The 13751-nt window shown below is 41.2% G+C and overlaps 1 protein-coding gene across 3 annotated transcripts in view; it reads right to left on the reverse strand.

Moving 5' to 3' along the window:
* The window catches only part of FRMPD1 (FERM and PDZ domain containing 1), a 142093-nt gene that overhangs the window by 44181 nt on the left and 84161 nt on the right, over positions 1-13751 (reverse strand). For all 3 annotated transcript variants that reach the window (XM_032306636.1, XM_032306637.1, XM_032306635.1), the window contains exon 2: positions 4793-4897. In XM_032306636.1, the coding sequence (XP_032162527.1) occupies positions 4793-4893 (101 nt within the window). In that variant the 5' untranslated portion in view covers positions 4894-4897. The remainder of the gene's footprint in view (positions 1-4792; positions 4898-13751) is intronic.

A 13751-nucleotide genomic window follows, 5' to 3' on the forward strand; every position in this document is an offset into this window, starting at 1 on the left:
GAAAATTTTGTAGGCGGGAAAAATGGCATAATTAAGTTGAAAAGTATGCTATCTCTTTTGGATACAAGATGATTTTTATTATGAAAAATATTATACTATATATATGTGCACATGGGTATATGTCAATAAATAGAACATTACTTGGGCACCTGGGTGGCTCAGTGGGTTAAAGCCTCTGCCTTCGGCTCAGGTCATGATCTCGGGGTCCTGATATAGAGCCCCGCATTGGGCTCTCTGCTCGGCAGGGAGCCTGCTTCCCTCTCTCTCTCTGCCTGCTGCTCTGCCTACTTGTGATCTCTGTCAAATAAATAAATAAAATCTTAAAAAAAATAAAGAACATTACAGCCTCCCAGATACTTTCTGTGTTCCTTTCCCACTCACTAAGTCTGTCTTCCTTTCTAATTTAAGAGTAATATTAAATATGTATCATTAAACTGTAATATATGATATAAAACATGTGTGCACTTAAAATAGGAATTATAAAACACACACTTGTGTAAACACTACCTAACTTAAAGCAGAGAACATTTCATGTTACTTATAAATCTTTAGGATGTCCCTTCTCAAATACATCCCCCATTCTTCCAAACCTTAGTCTTTCTCATGTCATCATGTCTATAGCTATACAAAGTGAGTAAAAAGGTGACAATTTAGTTCAAAGCAAAATGGTTAAAAGTTAGGTTATGATGTAATATTCTTGTGTTGTACCTCTAATTAAGTAGAATGTATTGCTTATACAGAATTTCAAAACATGTCACAGTGACCATTTGTGGGGTTAGTTATTTCTTTCTCTCTTTTTAAAATATTTTATTTTATTTTATTTTTTAATTTATTTATTTGAGAGAGACACAGCGAGAGAGGGAGCACAAGCAGGGGGAGTGAGAGAGGGAGAAGCATGCCTTCCTCTGAGCCGGGAGCCTGATGCCTGATGCAGGGCTCGATCCCAGGACGCTGGGATCATAACCTGAGCAGAAGGAAGCCGCTTAATGGATTGAGCCATCCAGGGGCCTCTAAAGATTTTATTTATTTGAAAGAGAGATAGTGAAAAAGAGAGCACAGCAGGGGGAGCGGCAGGCAGAGAGAGGAGAAGCAGGCTCCGCACTGAGCAAGGAGCCTGGGATCATGACTGAGCTGAAGGCAGATGCTTAACCAACTGAGCCACCCAGGAATCCCTAAATATATTTTATTAAATAAGTTAATTCCTCATTATGAAAGCCCTTAATCAATAAAAATCTACTGAACATCTATCACATACCACGCACTCTCCCAGGGCTGAAGACACTTTGTGAAACAAGACAGCCATGGTCCTTGGTCTCATATGTGGCAGGTAAGCTATGCCAAGGAAGCAGGAAGAACAAGATGAGGTTGGAGAATTTGGTTGGGGCCAGATCGTAAAGGGCTCACGGGCCGTGGCACAATGGCAGGCGAGCCCCTGACCATTCGGGGCCACGGAGGGGTGAGTACATGGGGCAGGTGTGGTGTGTATTTTGAAAAGTCCCCTATGGCTTCAAGAGGGAGAATAGGCTGGATCAGAGAAAGAGTAAAGTGATCATGGCAGTGCCCCCAGGGACAGAGAGGGGGACGGATCTGAGATAACGCCCGAAGGCAGACGGACAGGAGCTGCTGATGGGGTGTGTGCAGAGTGTGAGCAAAAGAGACCAAGTCAGGATCACTCTCAGGTTTCTTAAGCAGCTGGTGATCAGTGGTACCATTTACTCCACTCTGGGGAAATTGCAATTATTTCCCCCAAACTCAGCTTTTCAATTCTTGATCATTTTCAGGTAATCTGAGGACCCCAAGAACCCAGGGTGTATCAAGGTTGTGAGACTAGAGATGAGAAGCAATTGAACCAAGGTCACACATGTCCTAGAAACACAGGAATGATGTCTTCATGCATATTACCAGGAACCTTTCCCTCTTTTGCTTCTCTTTCTCTTGCACTTGGAAACCAAGACTGCTGAGACACATGGAAAGATGCTCAGCATCATTAGCCAACAGGAAAATGCAAATCAAAACCGCAGTGAGATTGCACCTCACCCACACTAGAAGGGCCACAACAGAAAAGAGAGATAATAACAAGAATGGGCAAGCACGTGGAAACATGGCACACTCGCACACTGCTGGTGCAAATGTAAAATGGTACAGTCACTTTGGTAAACAGTCTAGCAGCTCCTCGAGAGGTTAAATACCAAGTTACCATGTGACCCACTCCCAAGGATAAACCCAAGAGAAATGAGAACATACGGTCAAATGAAAACTTGCACATACATGTTCATAGCAGCGTTCTTCACAATCTCCCCGAAGTGGAAACCACCCCTGTGCACATTAGCTGATGAATGGACAAAGAAAATATTCCACAATGGAATATTATTTGGTAATAAAAATGAAACACTGATACATGCTATACCATGGATGAACCTTGTTCATATAAGCCTTAAGTGAAAGAAGCCAGGCACAAAAGACCACGTAGTACATGATTCATTTATGTGAAGTACCCAGAATAGGCAAATCTGCGGAGACAGTAAGTGCATGAGTGGCTGCCTGGAGCTGGGGGAGAGGCAAACGGAGAGTGACTGACTGCTAATGGGTGTGAGGTTTCTTTTCATGGCATTGAAAATGTTCTAAAATTGGATTGCGGTGATTGTTGCACAGTCTTGCACATTTACTAAATATATACGAAAAATCACTGAACTATATACTCTTAGTGGGTAAATTTCATGATATGAAAAATATATCTCAAAAAATATTTTGGACAAAACAACTTCCTGGGGTATTTGGGTGGACCAGTCAGTTAAGCATCTGGCTTTGGCTCAGGTAGTGCAGGATCCCAGCCTCCTGGGATCGAGCCCCATATCTGGGCTCCCTGCTCAGTAGGGAATCTGCTTCTCCTTCTGTCCCTTCCCCTTGACTCTCCCTCTGCTCATGCTCTCTCTCAAATAAAAAAATCTTTAAAAAAAATTCCTATAGGGCAGTGTCACCTTTTATTTACATTATGAGAAAAGCAGGATATTACAGAGTATCAGCATCAAATATTTAGGCACCATTAAGCTAAAGTCTCTCTTTTTTAAGATTTTTATTTATTTATTTAACAGAGAGAGAGATCACAAGTAGGCAGACAGGCAGAGAGGTAGAAAGAGAGGGGGGGAAGCAGGTTCCCTGCTGAGGAGAAAACCCGATGTGGGGCTCGATCCCAGGACCCCGAGATCATGACCTGAGCTGAAGGCAGAGGCTTTAACCCACTGAGATATGCTGGCACCCCTAAAGTCTCTTTTCCACAGGAATTCACAGAGCCTTTAATGTGCTAAAATGCACTGTGTGCAAAATGCAAGCAGAGATGGACGGGAGTAGGGCATGGGCTACGGCACTTCCAAACCTTTAGTGGAGCAGCATAACACAGGACTAGGTCTTGCAGAATCCACTTTAGGAAACAATGTACCTAGCCATTTCCCCACTTACGAGCAAGTACTTCTTGACCACTTGCAATCAGTCTCCTGGGACTCAGTCAGCTCTGGGTTATAGAGATGAGGCCAATGCTTTCCCTGTGCTCAGAGCCTACCATCCAGAAGGGAAAAGAGAAATGTGTTCAAATTAGTTGAACACACCAGGAGGAGCACACTGCCAATGGCAATCCAGTGCTGTGGGTCCCATGGGAGTGGTTAAGTCTAACTATGGGCTGGGGAACGCTTCCTGGAGGACGGAGTATTTCAACCAGACTTGAGCTTCCGGTGGGTTCTGTATGCATGGAGGTGGGCTCAGACAGGAGCCCTGGTTTGATGAGTGAAAGAAGAGGCTGTGCCTGGAGTAGAGGAACAATGATAGTTCCTTTCGCTGGAGTGTGATGCAAAGGAAACAACAGTAAGGCAAATCATGGAAAGCCTTGAATGCCAAACCAAAAATGCTTAATCTCTAAGAACTAGGGACCCATCAACAATTTCTGAACAGGGGGTAGGGATGATCTTAAATAGGTCACCCTGTGAGCCCCAGGTGTTTTCACTGTAACACAAGGCTAACTACCAGCCTTGCTTCCCCAGGGGTGGGTGCAGATCCCAGCCCTTGGCTGCAGGGCAGCCCGATCTGAGCAAGGTTTACTGGTCAGCAGCACAACAGCTGTTTCCAGCTCCTTTGGAAGAATGTGTGTCTCAGAAACCACCTGACCCATAGTATTTCATCTCTGCGGCAGGGCCAGATGGGAAATCTGAGATGGAAAATGAACGCTTTGAAACAGAACATATTTTAAGTTCTCCTGTAGCAGTCAAATCAGATCTGTATTTGATTTCATTTTATTTTGTTTGGAATGAAACAGGGACCGCAAGGAAGAACAGCTGCTGGAAACAAAGACGGGGAAAGAGTATAAACAGCAGATCACCTGACCCTCACAGCAAATACTAAGGCAAGGGATGTGTGTGAGACACAGGGAGACACAGAGAGCATGTGCAAGTGTGTGTTCACAAGTGTAGGAGCGCACACTCCAAAGGAGCATGGATGAGTGTGCCTGTGTGTGTAAGTCCATCTGTGTGAGAGTGTTTGTCTCTGTAAGTGTGTGTCTGAGTCTGGTGGGAGCATACGTTGTGGGTGTATGTGGAGAGACACAGAGGGAGGAGTTGGAAGGGGAACAGACAGCAAGGCGCTCCAGCAAAATCGCTGATCTGCCGATGCCTCCCCCGCCGTATGGTGCAAGAACAGAGCAAACTGGAGACAGGATCCCCGGATGCCGCTGAGACTGCCCAACCCTCCTCCTGCAGGGACACCACATCTTGAGGCGCAGAAGTCTCTGCCAGCCCAGGAGCCTTACCGGGCCGAGCTGTCCCGCGAACGCCGGAGCCATCTCGCCACCATTTGTTCTATTCTGTGGGCTTTCCGTGTCTGGAATAAACTGGTCTCCACCTCTTCCATTTACCTAGAAGGAAGGAGAGTTTTCTTAAGCTAACCAAAATATTTGGAAGAGGATTCTGACAAATCAGCGTGATGTTTCCTGTATTTGCCCATTTAATGACATGCTGATCAAATAGCTAGGGCTCTCTTTCTTCGACATTAACACAAACAGGTCGTCAGTGCTCCGGGAGTGAACAACTTGATAGCAGCTCACTGCCTAAGGGGTCCACGGTCTTGAGGGAAACAGATTAGCAATCTTTAAGAGTTAAACATAAGGGTAAGGGAATCAAGTAGTGAAGGTTTCTCAAACTGTGACTGTGACCCATCCTAAGAGATGCCCCTTACCATATGACACTACTTGCTACCCCCAACCATGTGTGCGTCCCTGGACCCCAGAGCTCAGTTCTGCCTACACTGGGAGTTGCATGGACACGGAACCATTCTAATCACACTATGCCTGTTCTGATTGCTGCTTCTATTGCTTAATATTTTGAAGTTTTAAATAGATAATTCATTGGTATTATTCAACCACCCACTAGACTATACAAAAAAGATATATATTACTGTATATACACACTTAAAAATTTATTAAGAGGGCAGAGCTCGTGTTAAGTGTGTTCTTGCCAAAATAATAATTTTTTTTAAGATTATTTATTTATTTATTTGTCAGAGAGAGCGAGCACAGGCAGACAGAGTGGCAGGCAGAGTCAGAGGGAGAAGCAGGCTCCCTGCAGAGCAAGGAGCCCGATGTGGGACTCGATCCCAGGACGCTGGGATCATGACCTGAGCCGAAGGCAGCTGCTTAACCAACTGAGCCACCCAGGCGTCCCCAAAATAATAACTTTTAAAAGGTAGTCAAAAGACTCCCTTCTATGCTGCCCCGATAGAGCCAGTTTCCACACTCACTCATATTCACTGCTCTCCTTTTCTTTCCAGAGTTTCTTTATGTCTATATAAGCAAATATAAATAAAGATTTTATATGTCCTCCTCTTAACACAAAGGATAGGACATCATATACCTTGTTCTGCACTGTGCTTTCTTCTCCTTAAAATATATATCCTTGGTATCTTTCCACATCAATACATAGAATGCTTCTTCATTCTTTTTGACAACCCCTGAGTATTATACTGTAAGAATGCACTGTGATTTAAAAAGTAATCCTCTCTTGGTAGACATTTGGATTACTGCCAATCTTTCACCGTTATAAATAATGCTGCAGTGAATTATGTTGTACATATATCATTTCTGCATGTATGCAATTACATATCTGGTTAAGTTCCCAAATCGAATTGCTAGGTCAAAAGTTATATGCATTTCTGCTTTGATAGATATTGTCAGGTTACCAAGAAAACAATACATGTGCTTGAGATTAAAGTTTCATTAAACAGTATATGTTCTTTTTCTCTGTTCTAGTTTATTTCACTTTTTAAAATACTGGTCTCAATTCACCAAATTAATTTCACAATCCAATAAATAACCACACGACATAAGATATGACATTGGGAAATAACTATGGATACAGAAAAAATAAAAATGAATTATCAGAGATTATATTGCTTAACACTACACAAATACATTTTAAAACCTTGATGACACAAATGGTTTTCAAGGAAAATATAAATGATATAAGATGACCCTATAATACACAGAAAATCTAAAAAGGCAATTACCATAGAAGATAAAGTTGATAAAGAGTCACCCCTACAAAAAAGTTCCAGGCATGGACAGAGGACATGGACAAAGGTGAATTGTTACAAATCTCTAAGATGAGGGACACCTGGGTGGCTCAGTCCTTAAGCGTCTGCCTTCAGCTCAGGTCATGATCCCAGGGTCCTTGGATTGAGCCCCACACTGGGCTCCCTGCTCAGGGGGAAGCCTGCTTCTCCGTCTCCCACTCCCTCTGCTTGTGTTCCCTCTCTCTCTGTCAAATAAATAAATAAAACCTTTAAAAAAAAAAAACAAATCTAAAGATATAATTCACTCTGGACATATTTTTGTTTTAAGTATAAACTTTTTATTTTGGAATTTTTTAAAAAAATTTTATTTATTTATCTGAGAGAGATAGTGAGCACAAGGAGGCAGAACAGCAGGCAGAGGGAGAGGGGGAAGCAGGCTCTCCGTCAAGCAGGGAGACCAATGCGGGGCTCGATCCCAGGACCCTGGGACCATGACCTGAGCCGACGGTACCCACTTAAGCGACTGAGCCACAGGCACCCTTATTTGGGATTAACTTTAGATGTATAAAGTGGTTTCAGAAATAATACAGGGAGTTCCCATATAGCCTCCATTCAGCTTTCCATAATGTTAACATCTTACCTAGTCATTGTATCTTCTTCAAAATTAACCCTGGTCTGCTAATATTAACTAAACTCTCAACTGTATTCAGAAGTCACCAGTTTTCCCACTACTGTTCCAGGATCCAATCCCGGATACCATGTTACTTTTAACCAGCTTAGGGTATTTTTCCACAAATTTCCACCAAATACTTCTTTAGTTGTTCTAGAATATAAAGAAGGAAGTCTCCCAAAATCTTTTTAAGCAGCCAGGGTAACACTGATATCAATTCTGATAAAAACAGTGCCAGAAAGTAAAAATACAATCTCTCAATCTGTGAATAGCAAAGTAAATAAATAAAATGTTAGCAAATAGAATCTATCAGCAATCAACAGAGTAATAGTGGGATCTACCCAGGAGTGCACTAGTCAGGGCATAAAAAAATGAAAGCAGGACACCCAACCTGACCACTTTGCAAGTGGGAGATTTATACTTCTCAGTTAAATGGCAGCCAAATGCAAATTAATGGACAAACACAGGCTGTAACCAAAAGTAAATTCCATTTAGATCAAGGGATCCTCAGTCTAGCATTCTTCTACAGTAGGGACATCAGACCTGAATGCTGCCTTCAGTTTTAGGCAACTCCCTTTTTTTACATTATAAAAGAGACAGTAAATTTCTGGTTAAACATGGTGAATTCAAACTATGTCTTAATCTCTTCTTCCCAAACCTTATAAATCACAGCAAGGGACTAGAAAAGGGATTAAGCGCATAGAATACAAGAAACAAGAGAGAAGACAATAGATGAGAGAGGTAGACAATGTTGGGAAGATGGAAACTATTTGGAGGAGAGCAGAGCAAAGGAAATGGAAACCTAAGTGCTTTCAGAGAGGGATTCTGATGAAAAATGAGCTGATTTTCACCAAGATGGCTCAAGAATTAGAGGCAACAGATATGGGCGAAAGCAGGAACGAAGCATAGGACTCGAAATATGGAAATGGATTTCTATAAACAGGCAGCAATTTTACTCACAGGTCCCAGTCGACACCACTTGGCCACATAGACAACTACCACTTCTCTACCCTACTAGAGACAAGAGGCTTATTCTCCGGAGAAATCAAACCAGAAAATCTCCAGACTTAGGAAGACCAAGTATAACAGAGACTACAGGTTTGAAAAATAAAAGGATTAAGTAAAACTCTTTTTATTGAATGACAAAGGCTTCAGTCTCTTCCTTCGCCCAGTTCCGAAAATACTGGCAGCTAGGACTCCTTATCCCAAGCAAAAGACTAGAAAATCCTTTTATGGAGAACCGAAAAGAACCACAGAAAAAATCTTCAGATATGGATAACTTATGGCAACTTGCTGCCTGATCATCATACATTGAAATCTGTTATTCAGTGAGCCCCACATATCACACAAAGTTTCTTACATAGGAATGGACAGTTGAGAAAAGCTGACATTATGAAAAACACATCAAACAGAAGAACTCAGAAGAAAAAGAGACAAGGCAGGAAACAGAAGAAAAATTATAGATCCTTGAAAAGATATTACATCCATGAAACAAGAAGAGTGTTTTCTTTGAAAAAGAGAGCAGAGAATAAGAACACTTGAACATTAACAATAAGATAGCTAGAATTTGGGGCGCCTGGGTGGCTCAGTGGGTTAAAGCCTCTGCCTTCGGCCAGGGTCATGATCCCAGGGTCCTGGGATCGAGCCCCACATCGGGCTCTCTGCTCAGCAGGGAGCCTGCTTCCTCCTCTCTCTCTGCCTGCCTCTCTGCCTACTTGTGACCTCTGCCTGTCAAATAAATAAATAAAATCTTAAAAAAAAAAAGATAGCTAGAATTTAAAAGTTCAATTAAAAAGTTGAGAGTGTGAGTGAAGTCAGTGAAATATTGGCGAAAGAACAACCAAAAGCCAAAGACAGGGAAAGGGAAGAAGCTTTGAAATGTATAGTATCGATCCAGGAAGTCCAATAGCCATCTAATAGGAATCCCAGAAGGAAAGAACAAAGGAAATGGAGGGAGAAAATTATAAAATAATTCAATAAAATTTCCCTGAAAAACCTGTTTCCAGATTAAGAACACCTACTGTCCAGCAGAACACGTGAAAAAAGACCCACATCAAGAAATAACACTGTAGGGGGCGCCTGGGTGGCTCAGTGGGTTAAGCCGGTGCCTTCTGCTCAGGTCATGATCTCAGGGTCCTGGGATCGAGTCCCGCACTGGGCTCTCTGCTGAGCAGGGAGCCTGCTTCCTCCTCTCTCTCTCTGCCTGCCTCTCTGCCTGTAATCTCTCTCTGTCAAATAAATACATACATACATACATACATAAATAAATAGATAGATAGATAGATAGATAGATAGATAGATAGATAGAAATAACACTGTAGGGGCACCTGGGTGGCTCAGTGGGTTAAAGCCTCTGCCTTTGGCTCAGGTCATCGGGCTCTCTGCTCAGCAGGGGGCCTGCTTCCTCCTCACTCTCTCTGCCTGCATCTCTGCCTACTTGTGATCTCTGTCTGTCAAATAAATAAATTTTTAAAAAATCTTTAAAAAAAATTAAAAAGAAAGAAAAAGAAATAACACTGTAAATTTTCAGAAACTAAAAGCAGTGAATATCTTCAAAACTTCCAGAAGAAAAAATAGATTGCATACAAACAATTGAGAATAAAAACAGCATTAGACTTCTCAGTAACAAAGAAAGCTTAAAGACACCGAAGCCATGCCTTCAAAAATTACTTCAATTTAGGGGCTCCTGGGTGGCTCAGTCTGTTAAGCATCTGCCTTCAGCTCAGGTCATGATGCCAGGGTTCTGGGATTGAGCCCCGTGTTGGGCTCTCTGCTCAGCATGGAGCCTACTTCTCCTTCTCCTTCTGCCTGATGCCCCCCATGCTTGTCTCTCTCTCTCTCTCTGTCAAATAAATAAAATCCTTTTAAAATAAAAACAATCACTTCAATTTAGAATTCTATACCCATCCAAGCTACCAGTCAAGTATTAGAGAGGTTTTCAGATGTTTATGTCTCAAAAAATTTACCTTTCATAAACTCTTTCTCAGGATGCTCAGCAAAACAAGGAAGTAAATAAATAAAGAACAATGGGACCCAGGAAATTAGGGATGAAATACAGACAAGAGGCAAAGGGAACACTCAGGATGACTATGAAGGGATATACTACGGTAACACCTGTACATGAGACCTAGATAGCAACTTTATAGACTGGTACATGAAGACCGAGGTCTTAGGGGAAAAAAAATGAATATAGATTATCTAAAGCGTTTCTGCAGAAAAATTCACTGAGAGGCTGTCGGAGAGTATATGAAAAGAATTAGCAATAAGCACATGGAAAACTAAGCAAATCAAAAACAAGGAATTATAAAAACAAAATGTACGATAAAGGAAACCAAATTTTATTTATTTTTTTTAAGATTTATTTATGTATTTTGAGAGAGAGAGAGAGAGCATGCATGAGCAGGGGAGGGGCAGAGGGAGAGGGAGAGGGAGAAAGAGAATCTCAAGCAAACTCCCCACTGCGTACGGAGCCTGACATGGTGCTCGATCTCATGACTCAGACAGAGATCATGAACGGAACCAAAATCAAGAGTTGGACACTCAACTAACTCACCCAGGTGCCCAAGGAAACCAAACTTTAGCTCATCACTTGTCTCAGAAATGAACAATATTTACATTGTCATAAAAATGTAAACATTGAAAATGATTTCTCAAAAAGAGCTGATATGATTTGGGGAGGATATGATGGAGAGAAGCTGGTGTAGTGGTATAAGAGCTAAGTCCTCATCCACCATAATAAATAATGTCTAAAATTAATAAACTAGGAAATAGTAATACAAGCACATTTCTCAGAATTATGGAGGGAAAAATCAGAGGATACGGCTAAACGAGCAGAAAGAGGTTGCCTCTAAGAAAAGAAATTAGATGCTAAGGGGGACTGGGGCAGGGACTGTCGATTTCTATTAGAAGCCCTTAGTACTATTTTATCTTTTTTAACTATTTAGTTATAGTTAATTATTTTAGCTAAATTTTTAAAAATTAACATATGCTTATAGTAAAAACACAGAGAAAAATATGAAAATAAAATCACCTAAAAGTGTACCCCCCCGAGTTATCAATGGTTAATTTTTCATTTTTCCATGCTCATAGATGCTACATATTTTTATTCAAATGAGATATAATTTTCCCATTTAATAGTTCATGAATTTCATTCCACATTAATATTTAAGCACTTACATCATCATTTGAAATTGCTATATAGTGTTATTTTCTTTGGCCATGTCATAATTTATTTAGTAAATCTATCCTTGGACATTTGTGCTATTTCCAATTTTTCAGTATTAGAAAAGCTTCACAGTGAACATCCTTATTCATGGTAAATGGCTACTTTCCAGATATTTTCTTGGGAAAAATTCCTCACACTGAAATTAATGAATTTAAGCATGTGTCATTTTTAAGAATTTGGATGTGTACTGTCAAACTGCTTCCAAGAAGGTAGCAGTTTTCACTCCCTGTCAGACTTTGTGAACACTGAATATTGCCATTTTTAAAAAAAGATTTTACTTATTATTTGACAGAGAAAGAGAGACAGTGAAGGAGGGAATATAAGCAGGGGAAGTGGGAGAGGGAGAAGCAGGTTTCCCACTGAGCAGGGAACCCAATGTGGGGTTCGATCCCAGGACCCTAGGATCATGACCTAAGCCGAAGGGAGACCCTTAATGACTGAGCCACAAAGGCGCCCTGAATATTTTCATTTTAAAAAATATTTGCTACTAGGATGGGAAGTAGCATCTAATTATTGGTTGAAATATGTATTTCTTCAAAAATATAGAAAAAAAGTAAATGTATGCATAATTCTATCCAGGTTAAAAATTACATAAAGTATTTGGTAAGTATTCATGCCAACTTTTTCTGAATTTATACCCATCTGTATTACACATAGTAAAATATCCAGTCCACAAAAACAGAATCATTCTAAACTCAGTAGTTCCCATTTTTTAATGTGCGAATATATCATGGACATCCATATCAGAGCTCATTATAGTTTTTATTTGAAGTTTTTTGATTACTAAGTACATTTGAACATTTTTCACAAGCTGTGGTCACTTACCTTTCTTTTTTTGTTACTTTCCTATTTCCCCCACAGATTTATGGGGGAATGCCACAGAGCAGGAGACCCTAGCTTAGGCTAAGTCTAGACATCTCTAATTTTCCTAATGATCCGAGGATGGAAAGAGTTTGCTCCAGAATTAGTGAGATCCTGGTCTGGGAATGTAATCAAGTAGAGACTAATTAGCTGCTTGGATGTAGGAGGGACACTGCAATGTAATACAGGGACTAGATGACTTCCATGGCTCCTTCCATGGCAGCCTGAGGTCTCTAACTAGATCTAGAAACCCACCAAGATGGTATTTGTTATGCTCTGTCTTGAAATTTGAAGACCCACATCACCTGGACAGCTGGAAATCCTGAAGCAGCCACAGCACCAGAAGGTACAAAATCTCCCACCTCTGTTGTTTTAGTCTCCAAATGACTGTAGAGATGTCAAGGATCTCAAATATAGCCAAAAAGACATATCCAACAGCTTTTCCCACCCCCCCCCACTTTTCTTAGATTTTATTTATTTTAAAATTTTAAGATAATTAAGAATTATTTTGAGAGAGAGAAGAGAAAACATGAGTGGTGGGAGGGGCAGAGGGAGAAGCAAACTCCCTGCTGAGCAGGGAGACCCACATGGGACGCCATCCCAGGACCCTGGGACCATGACCTGAGCTGAAGGCAGACGCTTAATGGACTGAGCCAACCAGGCACCATTTTCCATTCCTTTTGAAGGTCATCAAACTTCAATGATTACTTACAAGGAGTTGTTACAAAACTGCTGCCAAATACAATTTAGCTAATTGATTCATAGAAACGTATATGGTTTTAATGATAAGAATTAATTTGCATTAATATCTGGACTGTGGGTAGGCACATGCCTTCATCCAGGGATCCCTGAAGACAAACAAATGACTATATCAACCAAGCCATTAAAGTGCTCCCTGACTCAGCAAGGTCTGAACAGGAGAGTTTAAAGCCAAGCAAATGACCTGTTAATGGTTTTAATATTAGCCTCTGGATTGCCAGGCTAATGGAAGAAAATAAGAGCCCAGATAATCTCCAAACCCTGGACTCTTTTCTGCAATCCCACTGCCAAGAAGTCATCGAGCCTCTAAATGTTCTGTCATTCACTGCTGGACCCACCTGATGGCTAAAAAGTTTCTTTACGTAAAGCTAAATTCTACCTCTATGCAGCTTCAGTCCTCACCAGTAGAGCTGCCCTCTGACCACTTCTCCCCACCCCTCACCACCATCTAAAAGAAATCAGCTTCTTATTCTATACATCAGCCTTTCTGGATTTGAACACAGCAATCCTGTTGTCTTCAAGTCTCCTCTGTCCCAGAATAAACAGAGTTCCTTCTAGCGTTCTTCATATGACAAGATCAATTTAGATCACCTTCCTCTGGGCACATGTCAATTTGGCAAAATCCTATAAGGGGCATGAAACCCCAAACGGAACACACTTCTGGTTGTCTGGAACAAAGTAATATGA

The sequence above is a fragment of the Mustela erminea genome, chromosome 12 (assembly GCF_009829155.1).
Source record: "Mustela erminea isolate mMusErm1 chromosome 12, mMusErm1.Pri, whole genome shotgun sequence".
Taxonomy (NCBI): Eukaryota; Metazoa; Chordata; class Mammalia; order Carnivora; family Mustelidae; genus Mustela; species Mustela erminea.